Raw genomic sequence first — 22,761 nt, forward strand, 5'->3', positions numbered from 1 at the left:
TGCTTTCTGTCCTCAGTCTAGCTACTGTAGGTCTAGCAGCTGCATTGCATGCAGTGGCCAACACAATGGGGAAATTGATGAAGCCAGTCCTGAAAGGGGGCGCACGTCACGGTCCAGAAGTGACGTCACGTACATTGGCCTCAATGGAAAAATGAGCCGACTTCTCTCTCGGTCTGTGTCTTAAATAAACATTTTCCAAATGCGTTTATGGTCCGAATAAACAATTTCAAGTCTTTTTCATGCTCTCATGGGCTCCGTTTTCTAAATTATGGTCCCATTTCGAGTAAAAGAGGTGATAATAAAGACTAACTTTTGGAGCGAAGTTTCCTTGATTGACACCAGCCACAGCAAACCAGATGATCCCAACCACAGCCCAGCCAGTTGCCAAGGCAGGCTATTTAGCTAGCAACGTAGCCATAGATTAAAAGTAAACTACCAGAAACAGCGTTATCGTTATGATATTTTAATGATGTTAGTAGACACACATAACAGTATTGTTTGAGCTTTGATTATTTCCATGAACTGAGTTGAACATACAGATATTACAGGGTTTGAAATAAACATAAGCAAATAAATGGTCTTAAGTTTAATGTAAATCCAAATATGACAGTTATTTCTGTTATACAATAGCTAAGTACACTGTGTATTGATATAAGTAACTAACATTACCTCTTGTTTAGCACATATTAACATATTGTCTTAATAATAGGGCTGTGAATCTTCACTGGCCTCACGATTCGATTCGATTACGATTCAGAGGGCTACGATTCGATTCGATTACGATTATCGATGCATCTTAAATCGATGCATCACTTCTTCTTTTTTTTTTTTTCTCACTTTCTTTTTTCTCACTGTGTGGCTACTTTTAAAATAAAAGTGCATTTGGAATTGCATTGTATTATGATCCATAATTAAAATAAACAACTGCATGTACTTCCATTATATATATATATATATATTTATTTATTTATTTATTTTTTTTATAATCGATTTCTGACATTTGTGAATCGATGCAGAATCGTGCACGTCCGCATCGCGATGCATCTTATAATCGATTATTTTTGACACCCCTACTTAATAAGGGAGAATAATAAACATTTCAAATGTGTCCATACACCAATAAAGCGATACAGATTTAGGCTACTTGATGGGCAAGCTACTTGGAAAATGTAGTAAGCTAAGCTGTCAGTTACTCTCGATTAAATATAGCTAAACTACATTGAAGCTATCCCCAGAGAAATGTAGCAAGCTAAGCTACGAGCAACATGCCAAAAGCAGCTTGCTACATCAAAGCTACTTTTTTCTCACATTGAATCAACTTCATGTCAAAGAACAACTTTCCAACCAACAAATAGGCAGGCAAAAAAAAAATCTCATTTTGATTATTATTAGGGCTGTCAGCGTTAACGTGTTAATTGCGATGCGATTAAGGGCCGACCATAACGCGTTATTTTTTATCACGTTAATCGCATGCCGCTATTTTGTCCCTTCGTCGCACCCGTACTTGTAGTCAAGCCGTTCGCAGCGGCTTCCTGTCTCCTGCATGCATGCATGGAAGAGAAAGACAGCAATACGCTTCTAAATGGCTCGTTTTACTTTAAAAAACTCCCCAAATGGCACAGTGGGACAAGTCAACAGCAGTAGTTTGCACCTTGTGTAAAACAGGATTAAAATATCACCGAAGTACATCGAGTTTGAGCTATCACCTAAAAGCTACAGTAAGCATACCGAGCAGCTAGCGGCCAGCTAGCAGCCAGCTCATTCTTCCTTCAGAGTCTCGGATGCGCGGGTCCTCTAACCACTGGGAGGTCGGCTCCAATGGCATTTTGGGTTTGGACTGCTCCACAGCGCCGCCGCCGGAAGTATCGGTTCTGGAGCGTAATTTTGTAGACATTGTTACCTCCTGTCTACATTGCACTTCTATTGAATTGAAAATAAATCTAAAATTCAAGATCACAAAGTACATTTATTTGCATTAATTTGATTCCCAATCACAACACACTGGTAAGAATGATTAATATCTAATTAAAAATGTTTTGAAATGCAAAATAATGGCATTTTAAACATGCGATACAAAGATGCGATTAATCGCGATTAAGAAAATTAATCGTTTGACAGTCCTATTTATTATATTATAAAACACACTGAAACTCTCACTGGCACAATATTCAAAAACAGACAATAAAACCTGAACGTCTTCTTCATCACTGCCAGTGGCTCCCTCTGGCTCTGCCATCTTTCAAAGTTCGTTGCTGATGTGACTTCGCCCTTCAATATATATGTATTTTTTTTCAGAGCCTTAAAAATCAAAATCAGAACGGCATTAAAGTTGAGAGCCTGTGTCCCAGTTCACTTGAAGGCAACACAGCGTTGCCTTGAACCAATGGTGACTGGTGAAAAAAAGCATGTGATCTCTCGTCAGCGGAAAAACAAGCAGCTTGCAGCTTGCTCCCAGTGCCGTCCTCATACGTCCAAAGTGTGGGAGCATTTCACGCACAATAATGTGAAGTGCAAAATCTGCTAAATAAGCTGAACTTAGCTTGTTAGCTCACAGGCAACCGCAACGTTAAGTTTGAGCTGCTAACGTTAGCGTCATCATAGCAACGTTAAGCTCATGTGTTGCTGACGGGAATACTGGAAACCTCATTTTACTCCGCAGTTTGCACTCTACTTACGACATTTAAAAATGTGTTTGATGCCTGAGAAGACTGAAACAATTTATTTTTGTTGATATTTTGGTTGCATACATAGTGAATAGTTTTTGGTTCCATTTCCATTCCACGTAGTAGTGCCCTAATTTTATTTTGCATTATTCATTCAATGGATAGTACATATTTCATTGCACTATATGTTTTCAATTTCAATGTGTACTATTTTGCAGTTTTGCAATTTGCACTATATTACATTTATTACATGCAAGTACATTGATGCCAGAAATAAATATTCTGCTACATGCTCTAAACTTTAAAGTTCATGAAAATATTATTTCTGAGTGAATTATCATCTTAATTGTCTTTATTTTTATTTGGCACATGCTTAAAACAACTTGAAGCTAAATTTAGAAGCTGATGATAGCTAAATCAGAGCGATTGAGTAATTGTGCAATATGGTGACTAGTCAACTATCAAAATAATCGTTTGTGGCAGCCCTAATTTAAAGAGAGAGAGAGTAGTCATAGTGCCCACCCATTGCCCACGGAAGTCCACAATGCTTGCGAGCCTGCGAGGTAATAACGTAGGCTACTAGCCTACTTTTTTATGAAAGACTTGGATGCGCAACACCAAACTTTTCAGCAGCAAGCTCCTGAAATGGACCAAGTGATGCTCGTAAGAATAGTGCTGCTCTGTTTATTCTCAACAGAAAAACTCTGCGGCTCCGCCTACCTGCATCTAGCTCTCTCTCTCCCCCCATCCCTCACGTGTCGGGGAGGGCGAGCTACGGCTGCATGTAAATAGGAATATTAGTGGATTATTAATTTAGTCGGAATATTGTCATTTTCCGAATATGGGCAAAAAGCGGAACAGTCTGTTACACTAGCAAATCCTCTCCCTCTTCCCACTCAAATTAGCAGCACACGGGCCTATGCCAGGTTTCCACCTGGCCTTGTTTGGAAACAGCCAGGCAGGCGTGCTGAGCACGTTGCTAGCGTATGACTTCACACACTGCACACACATAGAATTAGAGTGAATAGAATGGCCCCTATGAATCAGTCTATGGATTGGGCCAACATGCCACCGATACCCGATCTAGAATTTTGTGCTATATCGGGGCCGATACCCGATACCAGTATCGGATCGGCGCATCCCTAAGGTGGAATTAATTTTTTGTTTGCTCCTTGCAATTTGTCATCTCATAACAAAACATCCAGCTGACCAGGCTGCATACTACTTGCCATCCAGATAAGAAGGAATGCACGGTTTAGTGATTTTATCTTTTTTTTAACCCCCTTAGTCAGTATACAACAGGGCATGTCATTAGTTCCCTCACTATCCATGGAGCAAAATTAGGCCTAGGCCTAAAACATTTTTTTGTTCGGTTCCGGTTTCTGACCGACCCTGTCAATTTACGTGCGACCCAAATTTATTTTATGAGCTTGTTGATTTGAGGGGGTTAAGGGGCGGGGTTTGCCACTGCACGAAGGTGCTTTTCGCTACGGATACTTTAAAACGAAATGGCAGGGAGCATGACGGACATGTGCTTTGTGTCGCTTCTCTGCCCATGCAGCACTAGCGTGCCAACCAAAATTGTGAGATTGGGGTTAAAATCATTTGAAAACGTGCTTCAGGAAGTTAAACAGTGCCCTTGTAAACGTACATGTAGGCTATGTTGTAGGCTATGTTATGAAAAAAGTATCCATCGCTGCTGCAATTTTAAGGAAAATAAATATATATATATATATTTCCTATCTATCCCTTGCTGCCACTGGAAAAAAAAATTTAAAAAATCCCTACCGACCCTTTTAGGCCCTAGATGAAACTGTCTTCAGCAGCATGCTAACGAATAGCCTTCAAGGATGGAATGGAGCATTTACTTAATCAACCAACCAGTGTAGCTGATGGCCGTGTCCAGAGCAGCTTAGAGCTGGTGTTGAACTAAACCCCAAGTATGCCAGTGAGAGGCAAGTAGTGTTAGGGCTTAAAGACCTCCGGCCAGGTGCCGGATTTCCATCATATCAGACGCTTCAGATTCACATCAGAAGAAGAAAAAATCCACATGGGTTTTTGTTTTTGATGCTTTTTATATGGGTGTAAAATGGTGTCAGATCAGCTGTAAATGGACAAATTATGATTCACAAATAGATAGTACAATCTGTAAACACATAACACGATCCACAAATGTGAAACCCAACTCACAAATATATTTAAAATCCACAAACACACACACCATGATCCACAAATGTGAAACACAACTCACAAATATATTTAAAATTCACAAACACACACATCATGATCCACAAATAGAATTCAGTGACTTGTATTTCAAAACCAGAATTTCTGTTTGTAGATTGTTTCGCATTTGTTTTCAGAGTTTTGACACTATTGTACCGCTGTTTTATGGTGTAATTTTCTACAAATGCACTCTTCACAATTTGCAAACAAACACAGTCTAACTTGTATTTTCAAACCACTGTTTCCAGACACACATACAAATCATGTGCAATGCACAGTGTTCAAGTCTCAAATCTGTTTGCACATCAGTGTGTGCGTGTGTGGATCGCTATGCTAGGTCTTCAATTGTTGAATTGGTGTTTGCACATCACAGCCTGTGTGTGGAATGCATTGCATTTGTGTACAAATCGTTTTGACACTCTTGTTGCGCAGATACAATCCACAAATGTAATCAGCCAATGAGGGGGATCGCTTGCAATGGGATGTCCCGCCTCCTCCATAACCCCTCCAAAATAAGAGCACCAGGCTTTTGCCTGTCTGTCTGGCCGGCCGCTACCTCAGGCAGGAGATATGAAGTGAAGAGAAAGATGATGGTGCCTGCAGACTGCAGAGACTGGGTGTTATGTTAGTGCTTGGAATGACCACTAACACATGCATTCAACAGGGAACGTCCAGTGTATTTAGTGCTTGTTTACACTCTTCTTCGTTTCTGATCTCCCACTCTACACTCTACTCCTTTACTAGCAGCGCCCTCTAGCGTCAGCAGGCTGTAACCAGTCATGCCATTTACATGCAGGAACACAACTAGCTAGATAACATATAACGTAATTTATGCACGTGGTGGGGTGCGGCTGTGCGGGGGACCCCCATGGGTCGAGGGGGCACCAGGGGGCCCCCCGCAAAAAGGGTAATAATTTGTTTTCACTAGAATTAAATTATATTGCAGGGAATATTATATTGCAGGGAAAGTGGTAACGTTAATTATGGCCAGATGCTCAGTGGGGGTCTAAAGTTAAAGATTAGAGAAGCGAGCTTCTGACAGTCATCGGGCAAGATAAATCTGGGTGGGGAAAGTGAAAAAGTAGTGCTTTCCCCCTCCATTACCACCACTGAGGTGCCCTTGAGCAAGGCCCTTAACCCCACCTGCTCCAGTGGAGCTGCTCAGTATCCATTAGATCATATTGTGTACAATCAGAATCAGAATCAGAATCAGAAAGACTTTAATGATCCCCGGGGGGAAATTGGGACAAGTTACAGTAGCTCGCTCACAGAACACACATAGCATAAATAAAATAAAAATAAACCGTAGTAGATGCAATATTAAGCAATAAGCAGAAAAACACAACATAGCATAGAATAACTAGTAGTGCGATAGAAGCAAAAGCACAAAATAAGTAGAATGTCTAAGTAGCAAAATACCAATACGTAGAGTAAGTATAGTATACATTCCGTGTCAATTATCATTATTGCCTGTGACATATTGCACATATTGCACGTGATTTATATTAAGTCGGCTTGCCCTATACGTTACACGTGGCTCAGCCAGGCACAGTTAACCTATCGGCTGGCTCAGTCTCAGGGAGACTGAGCGTCTCCGTGCTCTTTTAAGAGAGGCATTAAATAGACCAATGGCCACAGGCAGGAATGATTTCCTGTGCCTTTCCGTTTTGCATCTAGGTGGAATCAGTCTCTCACTGAACGTGCTCCTGTGTTTGACTAGCACGTCGTGGAGTGGGTGCGAGTCATTGTTCATGATGGAGCGTAGCCTGGACAACGTTCTCTTCTCTGACACCGCAGTCAGAGAGCCCAGATCCAGCCCCACAATGTCCCTGGCCTTACGGATCAGTTTGTTGAGTCTGTTGGCATCTGCTGCCTTCAGCCTGCTGCCCCAGCACACAATAGCATACAGGAAGGCACTAGCCACTACCGACTCGTAGAACATCCTCAGCATGGTCCGGCAGACGTTGAAGGACCTCAGCCGTCTCAGGAAGTAGAGACGGCTTTGCCCCTTCTTGTAGAGTGCATCAGAGTTCTTAGCCCAGTCTAGTTTATTGTCAATGTACACTCCAAGGTACTTGTAATCCTCCACTATGTCAACACTGACCCCGTGGATTGAGACAGGGGTCACCGGAGCCTTGACCCTCCTCAGGTCCACCACCAGCTCCTTTGTCTTTGACACGTTGAGCTGCAGGTGGTTCAGCTCACACCAAGTGACAAAGTTGGCCACCACATCCCGATACTCATCATCGTCACCATCTTTGATACATCCCACTATCGCAGAGTCATCAGAGAACTTCTGAAGGTGGCAAGACTCTGTCTGGTAGGTGAAGTCCGTGGTGTAGATGGTGAAGAAGAAGGGAGAGAAGACCGTCCCCTGTGGTGCTCCCGTATTGCTGACCACTCTGTCTGACACACAATTCTTCAGGCGCACATACTGTGGTCTGCCAGACAGGTAGTCCACAATCCAGGCCACCAGGGGGGCATCCACTCGCATCGCTGTCAGCTTCTCACCCAGTAGAGCCGGCCTGATGGTGTTGAAAGCACTGGAGAAGTCAAAGAACATGACTCTCACAGTGCTGGCCGGGTTGTCAAGGTGGGCGTAGGCGCGGTTGGTAAGGTAGATGACCGCATCCTCCACTCCCAGTCGGGGCTGGTAGGCGAACTGGAGGGGGTCAAGGGAAGGTTTGACCATAGGCCTGAGCTGCTCCAGGATGAGTTTTTCCAGGGTCTTCATGATGTGGGACGTCAAAGCTACCGGCCTGTAGTCATTGGAGCCACTGGGTCTTGGCTTTTTCGGTACCGGAACTATACAGGACATTTTCCACATCACGGGGACCTTTTGGAGACTCAGGCTCTTGTTGAAGATCAGCTGTAGTACATCACACAGCTGGGGGGCACAGGCTTTGAGCACCATGGGACTGACGCCATCCGGGCCGGCTGCTTTCCTTGTGTGTAGTCTCAACAGCTGATTCTTCACCTGGTCAGCTGTGATGGTCAGCGTGGGTGGGGGGGGGGGGGTGGCATCATCAGCTCTGAGGCCCATCGGGGGGGGGGAGGGGGGGTGTGACCTCGTCACTGGGAGACGGGGTATGGCCTGGAGGATGAGGGGGGGGGGAGGTGGGCCATCAGCCGGGGCCAGAGGGAGAGAGGGGGGGGGGGGGAGAGCAGTGTGGCGGGGGCTGCTGTTTGTATACTGCAGTCAGGGGAGTCAGGGGAGGGGGCCCCCGGTCCAGATTCCATGACAGCTATAGAGATAACATGATCAGTAGTCATTCTTCTACATCATTTAACTTCTTGTAAATGAAATAATGCTGAAGTTTAACAATTCACCAAACTGCTGGTGACCCTCTCAAGGACCCCACGTTGAACCATTTGATCATGTGACTCTAGTTAATTTGCTTAGTCTGAAATTTACCTAGATTTGCCATCATGAAATGAACAGCTTTTAATATTTGTTTTTATATATAAAATGATTCATATATTAAAGTATTGACATCACTTTCTTCAGACCACCTTTGAAACTACAAACCATGTGAGATGACGGCATGTGCTCTTGTCCTGTTGGAGGAAGTTTGCATCTAGCTGCATCAGTTAGATCAGACAGCTCATTTCAGTACACTGGGTACACATTTTTTATACGATTTAAATTTTAATGAGCAGGGCTCCCACACCACCTTCAACATGAAATTCAAGGACTTCTCAAGGCCCAATTCCCCAAATTCAAGGCCCCAACACGGCATAGTTTTGGGACACAGACCAAGGTTAATTACTGTTACAACACTGACACTTTTTATAATGAGAACAGAAGCTCACAAACAATTAAAAATATGTTTGATTGGGTCACCATTTCTCAACTGTGCTGTGTTAGTTGCATGTAGACTGATTAGCCATCAACCCTTTCAAGCAGTGACTCAACAAACAGCACTGTGTTTAGGTAAATGTCCATGCCCAGGGAGTCTGTAGGTCCCATAGGGTCAATAGTTGACATCAGCTGCTCCACCTGCTCAGCATTCAGAGGGCTTTGCAGAATGGGAACAGTCCCTAAGTCACCATTTGGCCTGGCTGAAGTAAAAGTTGCTATGTTGAAAGCTTTGCACAAGTTAAACACCTGCACACAGTCAAAGGCCAGGCCTGCCTTAAGAAGGGCCATAAGTTTATCAGGTTCAACACCACCTATCCTTAAGCAGACTTCAGTGGACCACTGACTTCCAGTTGAGATAATCTGTAGGTTTGAGGTTATCCACTCAATGCGACAGAAGCTGGATAGTTTATATCATAACTGTAGTGGCTCTTAGTCAAACTTTCAAAACAAACTTCAAAATCAATCTTCTTTTTTTTTATAATATTTTTTTCCCGATTTTTTTTATCCCATTTTATCCCCCATTAGTGCTCTCTTGATTTCTCAATCCTGGTTGCTACTCCACCCTCTGCCGATCTGGGGAGAGCCGAGACTGGCTCCATGCTTCCTCCGAGACATGGGCAGTCAGCCAGCCGCTTCTTTTCACCTGACAGAGGAAGCTTCACCGGTAGGACATAGCACGTGGGAGGTTCACGCTATTCCAACCAGTTCCCCTCCCTCTGAACAGGCACCCTTAACGACCAGAGGAGGAACCACATTAGCAACCAGGATATTGCATGTTTTTGTGAAGGGGGTTCCTGTATGAAGGAAACCCCCGGGAGGCACAGGGAGAACATGCAAACTCCACACAGAAAGGCCCTTTTGCCGACCCCACCCAGGCGGTGGGCACTCGAGGACATGCGGACGGGCACGCATTCCTCCAGCGTTCACCTCGTCCCCAGATGGGAATCGAACCCACGACCTTCGAGCTGTGAGGCGATAGTGCTTACCACTGCACCACCGTACCTCCCTTTCAGTTGAGAGAATCTGTAGGTTTGAGGTTATCCACTCAATGCGACAGAAGCTGGATAGTTTATATCATAACTGTAGTGGCTCTTAGTCAAACTTTCAAAACAAACTTCAAAATCAATCTTAACAAAAGACCACTGATGTACCATTTGAATTATGGTGTACTCAGGCAATCAAGAAGTTCAATGTCCAGGCAAAATCCACGTTTTGGGTGTTTTTATTCTCCATCCAGTTCAAAAGCAAACAAACAGGGTACATGTGCTGATCCTGCTCCCTCTCTCTCCTCTGGTAAAAAATAAATAAATACAAATCCTTTCAGTGGTGCATCACCTGAAGACACACCTGCTACCTTTAACCTCCCCACAAGTGATTGCTGGTTCCCAGTGCCCCTAGTGTCTACAAACCTAAAATACAACTAATTAACAAATAATAATAATGAAATTATCAAACTAATGAAATAGCTCTTACAATAACATCTTCTTTCTTAAGTTGTAAACCTTGAGGCAGAACATGTAAATACCAGTTTATATATAGACTGTTGGAAAAAATAATAATCAATGACCTGAGAATGGACTGAAATTCTAAACTGATGAGATGAGTAACAAATCTGTAAATAAAAGAGTTTAAAATAAAAAAATTTGTTCATTTAATGTGAAAAATATACATGTAGGTATTTTACTCTGTGCAGTTAATAACATTTTTACAGAATGCTTCACAACATATATTGTAGGGAAGTTGTAGCTTCCGCTTAATCCCTTTTCACAGCAGTCATTTTGTGTCTCAAAGGCAGGATAAACACAGATGCAAGAAAAACATTCACGAGGGCCCCGGCATTGGAACACGTAAATGGAATGTTTTGGTTACACCTGTGTTTAGCCTGCCTTTGAGACAGAAAATGCTGAAAAGGGTTTATACCACTATGAAATCTTGATAAGTTTTAAATTAGACCTATGCTCCCCTCCAAAGGTGAGAACCAAACTTATTTTTAAACTTCAGATTATAGTGTTTCCCATGCAATTGTACGTCATAATTTATTTTCTTTTCTTTTTTCAATACAAACCTTTGTAATACAGCAAAACACATGTTGTAGTAATATGAGCACTAAATAACACCAAATACATTCATTCAAATCAATAAACCTTTGCTTTTGGCAGCTTGTGAGTTTGCATCCCTGAAATGTTTTGCAATATGGTAGTTAAACTGATTATTTATTCAGCAATAAATGCACTTAAAGTCATCCTCTCCTTGTGATCATTTTGTTTCAACTCTTGAATATACTGAGCAAACAAACATTTGAAAGCAAGTAATTAGGTGCTTCTTCATCCAAGAAATTATGTGACTTGAAGGTCACAGTGAGGGGAGGCTTCAGACTGGTTTATCCCCTTTGATATAAAGAGGGCCCTGATAGTTTGACATTAGGCAACAGATGACCCACAGCTGATTGACTGAACCTACCATATAAAGAGGAATAAGCCCATCCCAAATATGGTACTCCTTCACCCTGCATGGATCAATTTATTGTGCTTTAATTTTTGGTATGGATTAATACAAGCTGTATTAAAAAGCAAATGCAAAACAAACTCAATACTCAACCTTCACAGAATTGTTTCTTTATGTATTTCAAACAAATATTATAATTAATTGTAAGGCACTGAACTTAATATAACAAATTATTATGACCTTTATTGTTAAACGTTTAACACCGTCGTCCTTTACCTACCATTCCAGTCGAATCTAGTTGGCACTGCAACTTGTTTAATCTCAAATAGGGAAAATGTTGTTTATTCGAACATGGAGCGCTGCAGTAGCATCATCTTGATGACTGTGCCATGCGTGTTGGATGGATGGGCTGCTGAGAGAGATGGACACAGGGAGAAAGAAAAGAGCAAAAATGATTAATCAGATCAGCATGGAAATGGATTACCATTTAACGCTAGCCAGGGGCATAGTGGAGGCTAAACGCAAGTAAACTCAGTTTACACACCTCTTTGAAATGAGGCAGTTTACTCACCTATTTTAAGATCAACTGACTGCTCACCTTGGATAGTTTACCATCTCTGTATTTACCACACACCCTTGACACTACTCTTAATCAATCCTATAGCTTAACTATAGCTTTGATTAAGAGTCAGTATCAATCTATTGTTTATTTGGATCCCCATTAGTTGTAACTGCTACTAATGGTTATTGTAAACAAGTGTTCGATATGCATTAGCTAATATAAAAAGCAAACACAAGCAGTAAACTTAACATAGCACAGGTAGGCAAGCTGACGTGAGTTGTTGCTAACGTTGCTGCTAGCTAGCCTACTTTCTCAACCTAGCTAACGTTAAGGCAGTTACAGAATGGACAGTGAATTGGAAATGATTGGTAAAGTGAACGTTACCAAGAAGAAGAAAATAATATAAATTACATAAACATTAGTCTTCTTACCTTTAGAAATTAATGCTACTTTGAGCTAGCATTAGTTGTTGAGCTGTTCAAGTCTCCTGGAGTCAACAGATGCCTCTGCAAGTAGGATAATGCAGGCTTTATCGCATTTCGAACGTATCGACAGTCTATTGTTGTGAGCAAAAATGTGTCTGCAAGTCGTCTTACATCATCTAACCATTGACAGTAACATCTAAACGTATTACTGGCAGCTTTGAAAGGGAACATGAACTCCACGCCTGACAGACTGTAAAGTTTAACAGACCGGATACTCTTCTTCTGTTTATTTTAATGGAGGGTTGGCACCCAAAATGTTGCATTAGCGCCTCCTTCTGGATTAATCCATCCAAAGTCTTGTAATTAGCCCAGTCTCTCTAAAAAAAAGCGGACCATCAGTTTCTTTCCCTCCACTGCTCACAGTCTCCCACACATCCCATTATATCCTTCACCATGACCTCCATTCGTCCCAGTGCTGTGTTCAGAATCGGATATATGTTGGTTACAGCCTGCTGACGCTAGAGGGCGCTGCTAGTAAAGGAGTAGAGTGTAGAGTGGGAGATCAGAAACGAAGAAGAGTGTAAACAAGCACTAAATACACTGGACGTTCCCTGTTGAATGCATGTGTTAGTGGTCATTCCAAGCACTAACATAACACCCAGTCTCTGCAGTCTGCAGGCACCATCATCTTTCTCTTCACTTCATATCTCCTGCCTGAGGTAGCGGCCGGCCAGACAGACAGGCAAAAGCCCGGTGCTCTTATTTTGGAGGGGTTATGGAGGAGGCGGGACATCCCATTGCAAGCGATCCCCCTCATTGGCTGATTACATTTGTGGATTTTATCTGTGCAACAAGAGTGTCAAAACGATTTGTACACAAATGCAATGCATTCCACACACAGGCTGTGATGTGCAAACACCAATTCAACAATTGAAGACCTAGCATAGCGATCCACACACGCACACACTGATGTGCAAACAGATTTGAGACTTGAACACTGTGCATTGCACATGATTTGTATGTGTGTCTGGAAACAGTGGTTTGAAAATACAAGTTAGACTGTGTTTGTTTGCAAATTGTGAAGAGTGCATTTGTAGAAAATTACACCATAAAACAGCGGTACAATAGTGTCAAAACTCTGAAAACAAATGCGAAACAATCTACAAACAGAAATTCTGGTTTTGAAATACAAGTCACTGAATTCTATTTGTGGATCATGATGTGTGTGTTTGTGAATTTTAAATATATTTGTGAGTTGTGTTTCACATTTGTGGATCATGGTGTGTGTGTTTGTGGATTTTAAATATATTTGTGAGTTGGGTTTCACATTTGTGGATCGTGTTATGTGTTTACAGATTGTACTATCTATTTGTGAATCATAATTTGTCCATTTACAGCTGATCTGACACCATTTTACCCCCATAGTTTTATCAAATCATATTCAGCCAAGCAAAGAAATCTGACTTTGTTTGTTTCAAGTTCTGTGTTTGGCCACAGCTATGTCGTTTTACGTGCGATTGGGCTGAAACCTTCAGGGTGTGTAAAGGGCACCCGTGCGGGTGACCTGATGGAGCCTCATTTTTTTAAATTAGGCTAATTAGCTAATGATGTGATGTAATCAGTGATGATGTCAAAAGTGATGTCATAAGGGCACACACCACGCACACATGCGTGCGCGCACACACACACACACACACACACACACACACACACACACACAAGGAGGCATTTGTTCCCATGATGACTTTCTGATCCACTCTCGCTCTCTCCTTTGTCTCCCTCTATGTTTTGTGTTTGATTTGACAGCCTATCTGTGTGTGTCCGTGTCTCAGGGTTCGTTTGGAGCACTGCAGAAGATCTGCGAGGACTGGTCGGAGCTGCTGGACAGCGACGCTCTGAACAGACCCCTCAACATCATGATCCCCAAGTTCCTCCAGTTCTTCAAGCACTGCAGCCCAAACATCAGGTACAGCAGGGAACTGTAATCAGATATGAACGGGTATCTTCTCCCCTCGTGCTCGTTCCCTTCAGTCCTCTTTACTTAGCATCTGGGCGTGATGCACACAACATCATGTGACTGTCAGTGAAGGTGTTTGTATTCATACTGTCTGATCCAGATACTCCGTCTCTCACTTTACCCCTCACACTTACATACCGCTCAGTTTAAGTATTCATTGCTGACTCCTATGATCAATATTTTGTGAGCTCCACCAACTCTGCCAGTGGAATCCACTCCTCCAGGTTTCAATGAGACATTTCCACCCTCACACTACAACATGAAAGAAACTACATGGGATGTGTTTTCGGTCCTATTGACATTGACTTGTTGGAAAAATAGGTAAAAATATCTGTGGAGGCTAACCTATGTAATTACACACATACTCATATTTTTTATTTTATTTAAATCTTCTCCTAGACATGGACTCCAATGCATTCTTTTTATGAACTGCATGTTCTAAGCTACTGTTTACTGAATTGGAATTCAACCCACACCTTAAAACCCATTGAGATTTTATACAGTCACAAATATGTGAATGTTGTGACCTCAGTAGAGTGCTACAGTGGTATCCAGATTTTGCACAAAAATCCCAAATGCTTTGATTTTGAAATATTTTTTAGCACATCACAATGAGGTTGAGGGCTGTGCCAACTTGGCAGCATTGTTGTATATGAAATCTTAAACTGGGCGATATTCCCTTTTTAAAACCCACACCCTCTGATTTGATTTCTACAGTGGTAGACGGATCAATAAGCGTCTTTTACCGCAACGCGGCGTTAATTCTGTTTGCCGTTAGTATGTGGTATCAAAGTGGGACACTAGGGGGCGGCAGTGCACAACTACCTACAGTACAGTATATGCAGCAAGCAGGGAGGCTCTCGCTCTCAGCCTACGAAATCAATCGTGTTTTGTCTCCCCTTGATGATTAAAGTCCCTGGAAACCAAATCCACAAACTAACTATTAAATTAACTATTAAATGTAGGGTCTTATGTGAGTAATTGTGTGCCTCTGAAAAGAGAGAGAATTACTTTCAAACCCTAACCCCGAAAATCGACACTTTTCTACAAGGTCTGGATTTCCATTTCCTCATTGAAGAGAGCGGAGCACGCGGTGCTAAAATGAATGATCTTATCACGTCATAATTATTATTATTATTATTCCTTTGTGTGACATTTGTGCATTCCTGCTGAATATTCTACATGCAGAATAAAATCACTTGCGATGGGGGGTGGAATGTTTCATGTACTCTGCCAACAGTATCCTTTGTGTGTGTATTTGGAAATAACAGCAGTGGCTTGACCGGCGCGCGGCTGCATCCCTTAAAGCAATAGCCTATAATAGAGAGAAGTCTGATCAACCGCATTAAAACTACTGCGCACTCCACGGCAATTCAGCTCCTTTTATTTGTTCCCTCTAGACTATACGAACTAATTTTTATGGCCTTGCTTTATTCGTATTTAGTACAGCTGCAGAGGGCCATCCATAATAATAATAATAATAATAATAGGCTATAGGCTAGGCTACCATAAAAACTATAATATATGTTTTATTATAAATATCTGTATTATTATAAATAAAATAAATAACTCCCATAGCCTACACCTTAATCAAGAGGTGAGAGTAGCTACTTTATTTATTTGTCATCTGGTTCTCGGCCACGCTGGCCGCCCGTCATGTCGCTCAGCAGGCACAGCGTGCGCAGAGCCTGCGGTTCTCCTAGGGGAGCAGTGTGTGTGTGTGTGTGTGTGTGTGTGTGTATGTGTGCGCGCGCGCGCGCCGTGCCCATTGTCTGAAAACATATTTTTATCAAACAATATAGGCCTACTCTGGTTATGTAGGCTCTTTCACACCAGCCTTGAAAGCCACAGATTTTATATATAGCCTATTGTAATATAGGCTACTGTAGGCCTATTCTCATCGGGACTGCCCCCGTTCCTTTATTTACATTTCAATAGGTTGGCCACATGAGACAATAGACAGGTAGGGTCTAATAGGGGTGAAACATTCCACCCTCCATCCCCCTCCCCCAATTCCAGTCAGTGTCCCTGCAGAAGTCACAAGGCTGATGCAGATCGCAAGTTGTGGAAAGGGTTTGGAGGCCTTCAACTTTGCACATGCAGCGGAGCAGTTCAATGCAGTGAAGTCCCGACGCAAATAAATGCTAAACGAAAACGGGCAGAACCGAGCAGCCAGCCACTTTATTAAAAAAATTTTTTACAAGTGATTCTTCATTTATTAGTTTTCAAGTTATTTAATTTCACGTTCTAGAGACATTCTAGGCATGCCAGACAGTGCATGTATTTACTTAGGTGCCCAATAATGCTGCTATAGGCTATTTGTTTAATTTATTGTTGCTTGCTGAGTTTGCACTTTGCAGTTAGGCCAAAGGCCTTTAATAGGCTACATTCAGCAGTCAGACACCTCAGGCTATCATTGAAAATGTTTTTAATTAGGCTACATGAATAAACAAACGTCTTCAGTCAGGGTTCCATAAGTCTCTACTCTTCCTTCATGTTCACTTGTCCGACTATCCCAGAAACTGAGAAAATGTAAACATAAAAATATGCTTCTAAAATATAGAAGGCTAAATAAAATAAGTAACCGACCAGCATATTTATTGTTGTTTTTAACTGAGCAGCCTACTAGCCTGCAGTTTATGTCGCGCCTGACTCCGTGACATGACATGTTTGTGAATGCGCATTCGCAGCAGTGCCAGGCCGGGCAGCCAAACAGCACCGCAACGACTTCATAAAATTTAATCAACCCCCCCCCCCCTCCTAATAATAGCCATATAAGACAAATAAAAATGTTACTATAATAAACAGAAATAAAAGAAACAAGCTTGTTTCCGTACAACACTTTATTTGCAAAAACACAGTGGGACATTGGGAAAACCTTCATCATTTCACACACAAAAATTAAAATAAATTAGCCTGGTAAAATTAACCAGTAGATATTGCTGTGTAAAATAAATACAAAACGAATTATGCAATTATCTTAAATGAATTAAGCTTGTATTAACGAACTTCAGGGATTTAAACAACACAAGCCCACCACACGATCTTATAAACTTAAAGGAATTCGAAATTAAACATTTTGGGCTTGGTTAAAGGCTATAGGCCTTTAGCCATTAGCCTTTTTGCTTCGTTTTACCATTACAGGTTTCTGGCCAAGAATACCAACAGCTTTACCTTTTCGGGCAATAATTTGCTTCGGAGTGGCATTGCAACAATCCCTGCTGTGCTGAACACACGCTCGGATGGTACACTGGTGGCACAAATACACAAATATTTCCCTGCCAAGCCGGCCATGAGTGGAAGCCGTGCCTGGTTATCTTTCCACCAGCACCTGACTCGTCTTCTTCACCCTCCACTCTCACGCGTGCAGCGGGGCCGACTGCTGCCACAATCTCTGCTACCAGCTCAGCTTGGGTATCACTTCGGTGGGATCCATGTTTTCCGCCCGGTATCTTGGGTCCAGAAGAGTTGCTTTCCGCATAATCCTCTGGGTTGAATCATTGTCATATTTCTGGGGCATCTGCTCCAGGATGACTCGCTTCAACACCTGCCCCTGCATGCATCCAGACATGTCCAGACATACACCATCCCCTCCTTCCCTCTCTCTGATATGGCGCTAGTCTTACTTTCAGTTTCAACACCTGCCCCGCATATGACACGAATAAACACGTCGTTGCACGTTCCAATTCTTTCATACTTTTGGTAAATGCGATCAGCGGTATGGGGACCCTGTATGTGATCACAGCCTAACAGAACGGTGTGCCCCTTGAACGTCCCGTCAATGAAACTGGCCACGATGCCCAGGAAGCTGTGCCCTCTCCTATTTGTCCAAATGTCAGCTGACAAGACAAATCCATCACCCTTTTCTAATAGCGCCCGCAGTCCATGTAAATCATTTTGAAAAATGATATATCCAGCTCCCTTTTTCTCGCTGCTGTCACGGTTGGGCAATGAAGAAACTCTCAGATCTCCATTTCTCTTTCTCTGCTTGCTGTTGGTTCGCCTCGCTCTCTATAAATAAAACATATTCAGACGGTCCGAAATTAAATTAACATTACAGGCTACTTTTTGCATGATAGCCTACATTTTTATTTTATTTTAACGCTATATTGGGGCCTATTTAGCTGCCGTAATTACCTTTTGTTTTCTTCCCGGCGCGCCCTATTGTGTCACATTCAACACTTGATCTCAAGGATGCTCACAGATGACACCTGGTGGTCAACGGTGCAACTACACCTCAATTAGTTTTAATGCCGCCGCGCGTCAATACACAGCTTGCGGTAAGGCACGCTTATTGATCCGTCTACCACTGTAATCCTTCTCACCAGTTGACTTGTGGTTACTGTTTGGGTCGATCTCCTCTCTCCCTGCAGGTCCCACGCATAGCCTGTGTGAACCACTTCATCATTAGCAGAGCCCAGGCCCTGATGGACAACATTGACACCTTCATAGAGGTGAGTTTTCATATTTCACTCATGTCAGATTTAAGTTTTCCTTCTGTAAACTTTCTCGCTCTCATCTGGAAGTGATGAAACACCCAGCTCATTGATTTACAATGATACCTGAAGTTCCTAACATTTCTGATCCAGATTTCTGATTTCACAAAGTAGACTGAGTGACAAGAGTAGTGTTCAACAATGAGAAAAGCAAAGCAGACTGTCATCAGCTGTACTGCTTATTTTCAGTCGATCTCGCATCATACTGGACCAATCAGCCTATTTTATTTTTTCAGATTTCTTTCCCTCTGCTGTCCCCGTTGTTGCTTCACCTTCTCTGCCCATCTTGGGAGAGTTGTAGATGAGCACATGCATCCTCCGACACATGTGCAGTCGCCAACTGCACATGTGTGTCATCTGTGAAGCGCTACCATACTCTGTTTGGCAGGTGATAATTTAGTCCACTGTATGAGTGAACGTGGATCAGACCTGCTGTGCGTAAAGGCGCACAGTGTTACGCCATGTAAACAAACCACATACCTATCAGCTGTGCGCTCAAGTTCAGAGGGGAGACATAACCACGTTAATATTTTGTGTGGTTAGGCGTAACAGAGCATGTCTGTCTTATTCCCTCACTTTGACACTGCCTGATTCTCATGTCTCCTCCTTCCTTCCTCTGTCTTGTGTCTCACGCTGATCTCATGTCTCCTCCTTCCTTCCTCTGTCTTGTGTCTCACGCTGATCTCCTGTCTCCTCCTTCCTTCCTCTGTCTTGTGTCTCACGCTGATCTCCTGTCTCCTCCTTCCTTCCTCTGTCTTGTGTCTCACGCTGATCTCCCCTCCCAGAGTCTGTTTGCGCTGGCAGCAGATGAGGACTCTGAGGTGAGGAAGAATGTGTGCTGGGCTCTGGTCATGCTGCTGGAGGTCCGCCCACATGCACAGCATCATCCAGGTAAGCGTGGACACAAATCCCCACTCAACTGATGTGTCTGGGACATGTTATCATCAGACCTCTCTGTGTTGAGTTGTAAGTGAAAACAAATTGCACCACATTCATATTTGAGTCGGCTTAAAGGAACACTCCGCCCATTTTCAACCAGCTTTGTATCATTAGAACATCAGTAGTATATCAGAAAACTGTAAACGGTTTTGAAGTCTGTCATTTAATTTGACAGTTATTGAGTGTTAAAGTGTGGACCAGTGACATCACTGGTCCACACTAACTCAAATGAATAACTCATTAACTAAAATCAACTCTCAATAACTGTCAAACTATTGATCATTCATCTAGTTTGACAGTTATTGAGAGTTGATTTGAGTTAATTAGTTATTAATTTGAGTTAGTGTGGACCAGTGATGTCACTGGTCCACACTTTAACACTCAATAACTGTCAAAACAGTTTACAGTTTTCTGATATACTACTGATGTTCTAATGATACAAAGCTGTTTGAAAATGGGCGGAGTGTTCCTTTAAGTTTTCCTCCTCAAACTTTCCCGCTCTCATCTGGAAGTGATGAAACACCCATGAGAACGTAGCTCTGGAGGCCTGTGAGTTCTCGCTTACCCTGGCGGAGCAGCCCTGTAAGTGCAGGAAAGATGATCTCAGACAGTTCTTGGCATTTTCACAATTATTTTCTTTTATTGCCTATAAGTTACAACCTAAGACTTGGGGAAAGGGGATGTGGAACAATGGATGGATCTCACATGGTGCGCGCTTTGTCTGGTGCCCAGGTATATACCTGGAGTGCACCCCCCTGCTTGCATCAATTAGATCCCATATATGGTCATAATTTGGGTCATGACACACAGGTGTGATTTCTTCTCCCTGGCCAGCTCAGTCTGCTGGCACAGACAGATTCAACAAGCCCATCTGCAAGGAGGTGCTGTCCGGACACCTGGTGCACTGAGTAAACACATTGACGTATCGACATAGAGACAGTCCGCATGTCTGGGAACGCCCACAAGATGTTAAACGGCTGGCCGCGAGTGGAGTAAAACCACCGATATAGCTCATGGGCTGACTCACCAAAAGACGCTGCTGCGGCTCTAAACTACAGGTTCGGGGGTTCTAGAGCAGAACACAAGATGTCTGCTCAGATGTGCGTTTACTGCGGTGATTAAATCCCCAATCGTGTCTGCCTGGGCTGGGCTATCGGCTAAATTCTAACTTTGCTGAATGGATAGAACGGGGGTTTTTACCCCACCCTGACCACGCCCCCAGCCAGGCTGAGCCGGCTAACCAGCGTCTATTGTGGGCATTCCTAGAGCCTGTATGGGCATTCCCCAGACATGCGGACTGTCTCTATAGTACATATCGCTATTGTCATGTGAAAACCTAGCAACTCTGTTTTTGGTGATTTTCATATTTTAACTCAAATTGAAAGTCTACATAATTTTTAAGTGTTCAGATTCCCCCCCACCCCATCCTGCACATTTATAGACACAAACCCAAGTGAAATGCTATTACTGTATAGTCCTGCTCATGCAATCAGCGCTCAGTTGGCACAATATTCCAATGTGTGTTGTGTTTGTGAGTACGCTGTATCTCAAATACCATCTGATGGCTCTTGGACATTAATATTTCAGTCATCTTAGAATTATGTTCCCCCCCCCCCCAAATGTCCCGCTCTCATCTGGAAGTGATGAAACAGCCAGCTCATTGATTTACATAAATAAATACCTATACCATATGTATGTAATGTATAGCATAGATACCTACGTTCTTTTAGATACCTGAAGTTCCTAACATTCTGATCCAGATGTCACAAAACTAGTAGACTGACACAACTTACATTTAGGGTTTACCTGCTTAATTGTTTATTTAAGTGTTGAGAAAGTTGGATGATCCTTGGACTTATTAAGTCCATCAAACTGTAAAAGACATGGTGGACAAGAACATGTTTTAGTCTTTGTAAAGTTCAGACCATAATTCCATAATTGGCTAATCTTAAATTAATATTAATTAAACCAAAAATAAAGGTACAGTTCAAATATTCAAAGCATCCACATTGTTGCCACAACTTGTTACAATCAAATCATTGCATTCATAATACCCACTAAAACATGAATTGGCATACACTACATATCAGTAACAGTTCTTTACTAATCTAAATTTAACAATGAAACAGTTCAGGCTGTGTAAACCTTATTTCAGTTATGTAAACCCTTATTTTAGACAGTGGGAGATGAACATCATTGATAGTGCTGGATTCAGGCATACTGTAGCTTAGCATGGCCATTGGCCTAAAAGGCTATCAAAAATCAATATTCAACCAACAATCCAACAGAATTATAATGACCAGCATGGTTAAACAGGTAATGCAACACATACCCCTGCTTGTCAGTCAGAGAACCATGCATTTAGAAACATACATCCATATCCCACTGCTTCAACTGAATTGTTTAGCGCCCCCTATTGTTTTTATTTCCTGTATGTAAAGCACCACTTATTTCCTGTATGTAAAGCACCACTTATTTCCTGTATGTAAAGCACTTTGTGATCCATGGATTACAGATTGAGAGGGAATTTTAACCTCTGGATCCAGGTTAAAATTATGTTAGCTTTCAACTGTTCCCCTCAGACATCACTATTTCTAGATTAGAATCCCTAATACAACCAGGGAAATCTAGACTTTCACACATTTTATCTTGTTATTTTATATATTCATCTTTTCAGATTGACATGCCATGTCAGTTTTTACGTTGTCTCCAAGACGAAACACCGTCTCCAAGAAACGTCACAGTCACAGAAAATGCCTGGAGAGCAGATTAAAAAAGCCCATAAACTGTCTTAAGAGCAGCTTTCATAAACAGAAGAGAAAAAATAAAGGAAATCTTCAATCGCGTTTGGAAGAAGAAATTGTTTGAAGAACTGTCAGGAAAATGCATTAATGTCATTCCTAGATATCTATGGTCTGTACATGGTGTTGTACATGTACACCATGTTATATTTTGAGGTGAGTTAGCTAGTTAGCTGGTACACTTTAGCATACTGTACATACTTTGAAGAATCATTGGGGGGGAAATGTGACCAATAGGAAAGAAAGAACAAAAATCAACATCAAAAATCAACATCTTGGCCTCTCCCTTCTCCATCATCAAAAACATTGTGATCAAAGCTCCAAG

General features: G+C 42.3%; 1 protein-coding gene across 7 annotated transcripts in view; it reads left to right on the forward strand.

The window, feature by feature from the left end:
- LOC310771189 (PDZ domain-containing protein 2-like) overlaps positions 1-22,761 on the forward strand; it is a 98,560-nt gene that overhangs the window by 25,569 nt on the left and 50,230 nt on the right. For 6 of the 7 annotated variants that reach the window (XM_083663849.1, XM_083663848.1, XM_083663850.1 and 3 more), the window contains exon 1: positions 19,487-19,587. Coding sequence is in view for 1 of the 7 variants with exons in the window: in XM_083663854.1 (XP_083519980.1) it covers positions 14,016-14,149; positions 18,574-18,654; positions 19,482-19,587 (321 nt within the window). In the remaining 6 variants the exon portion in view is untranslated. Of the gene's footprint in view, positions 1-14,015; positions 14,150-18,573; positions 18,655-19,481; positions 19,588-22,761 lie in introns of those variants that run through there. The other variant, XM_083663854.1, reaches the window with a different exon arrangement.

Source organism: Poromitra crassiceps (assembly GCF_964638095.1).
Source record: "Poromitra crassiceps genome assembly, contig: HAP1_SCAFFOLD_404, whole genome shotgun sequence".
Lineage (NCBI taxonomy): Eukaryota > Metazoa > Chordata > Actinopteri > Beryciformes > Melamphaidae > Poromitra > Poromitra crassiceps.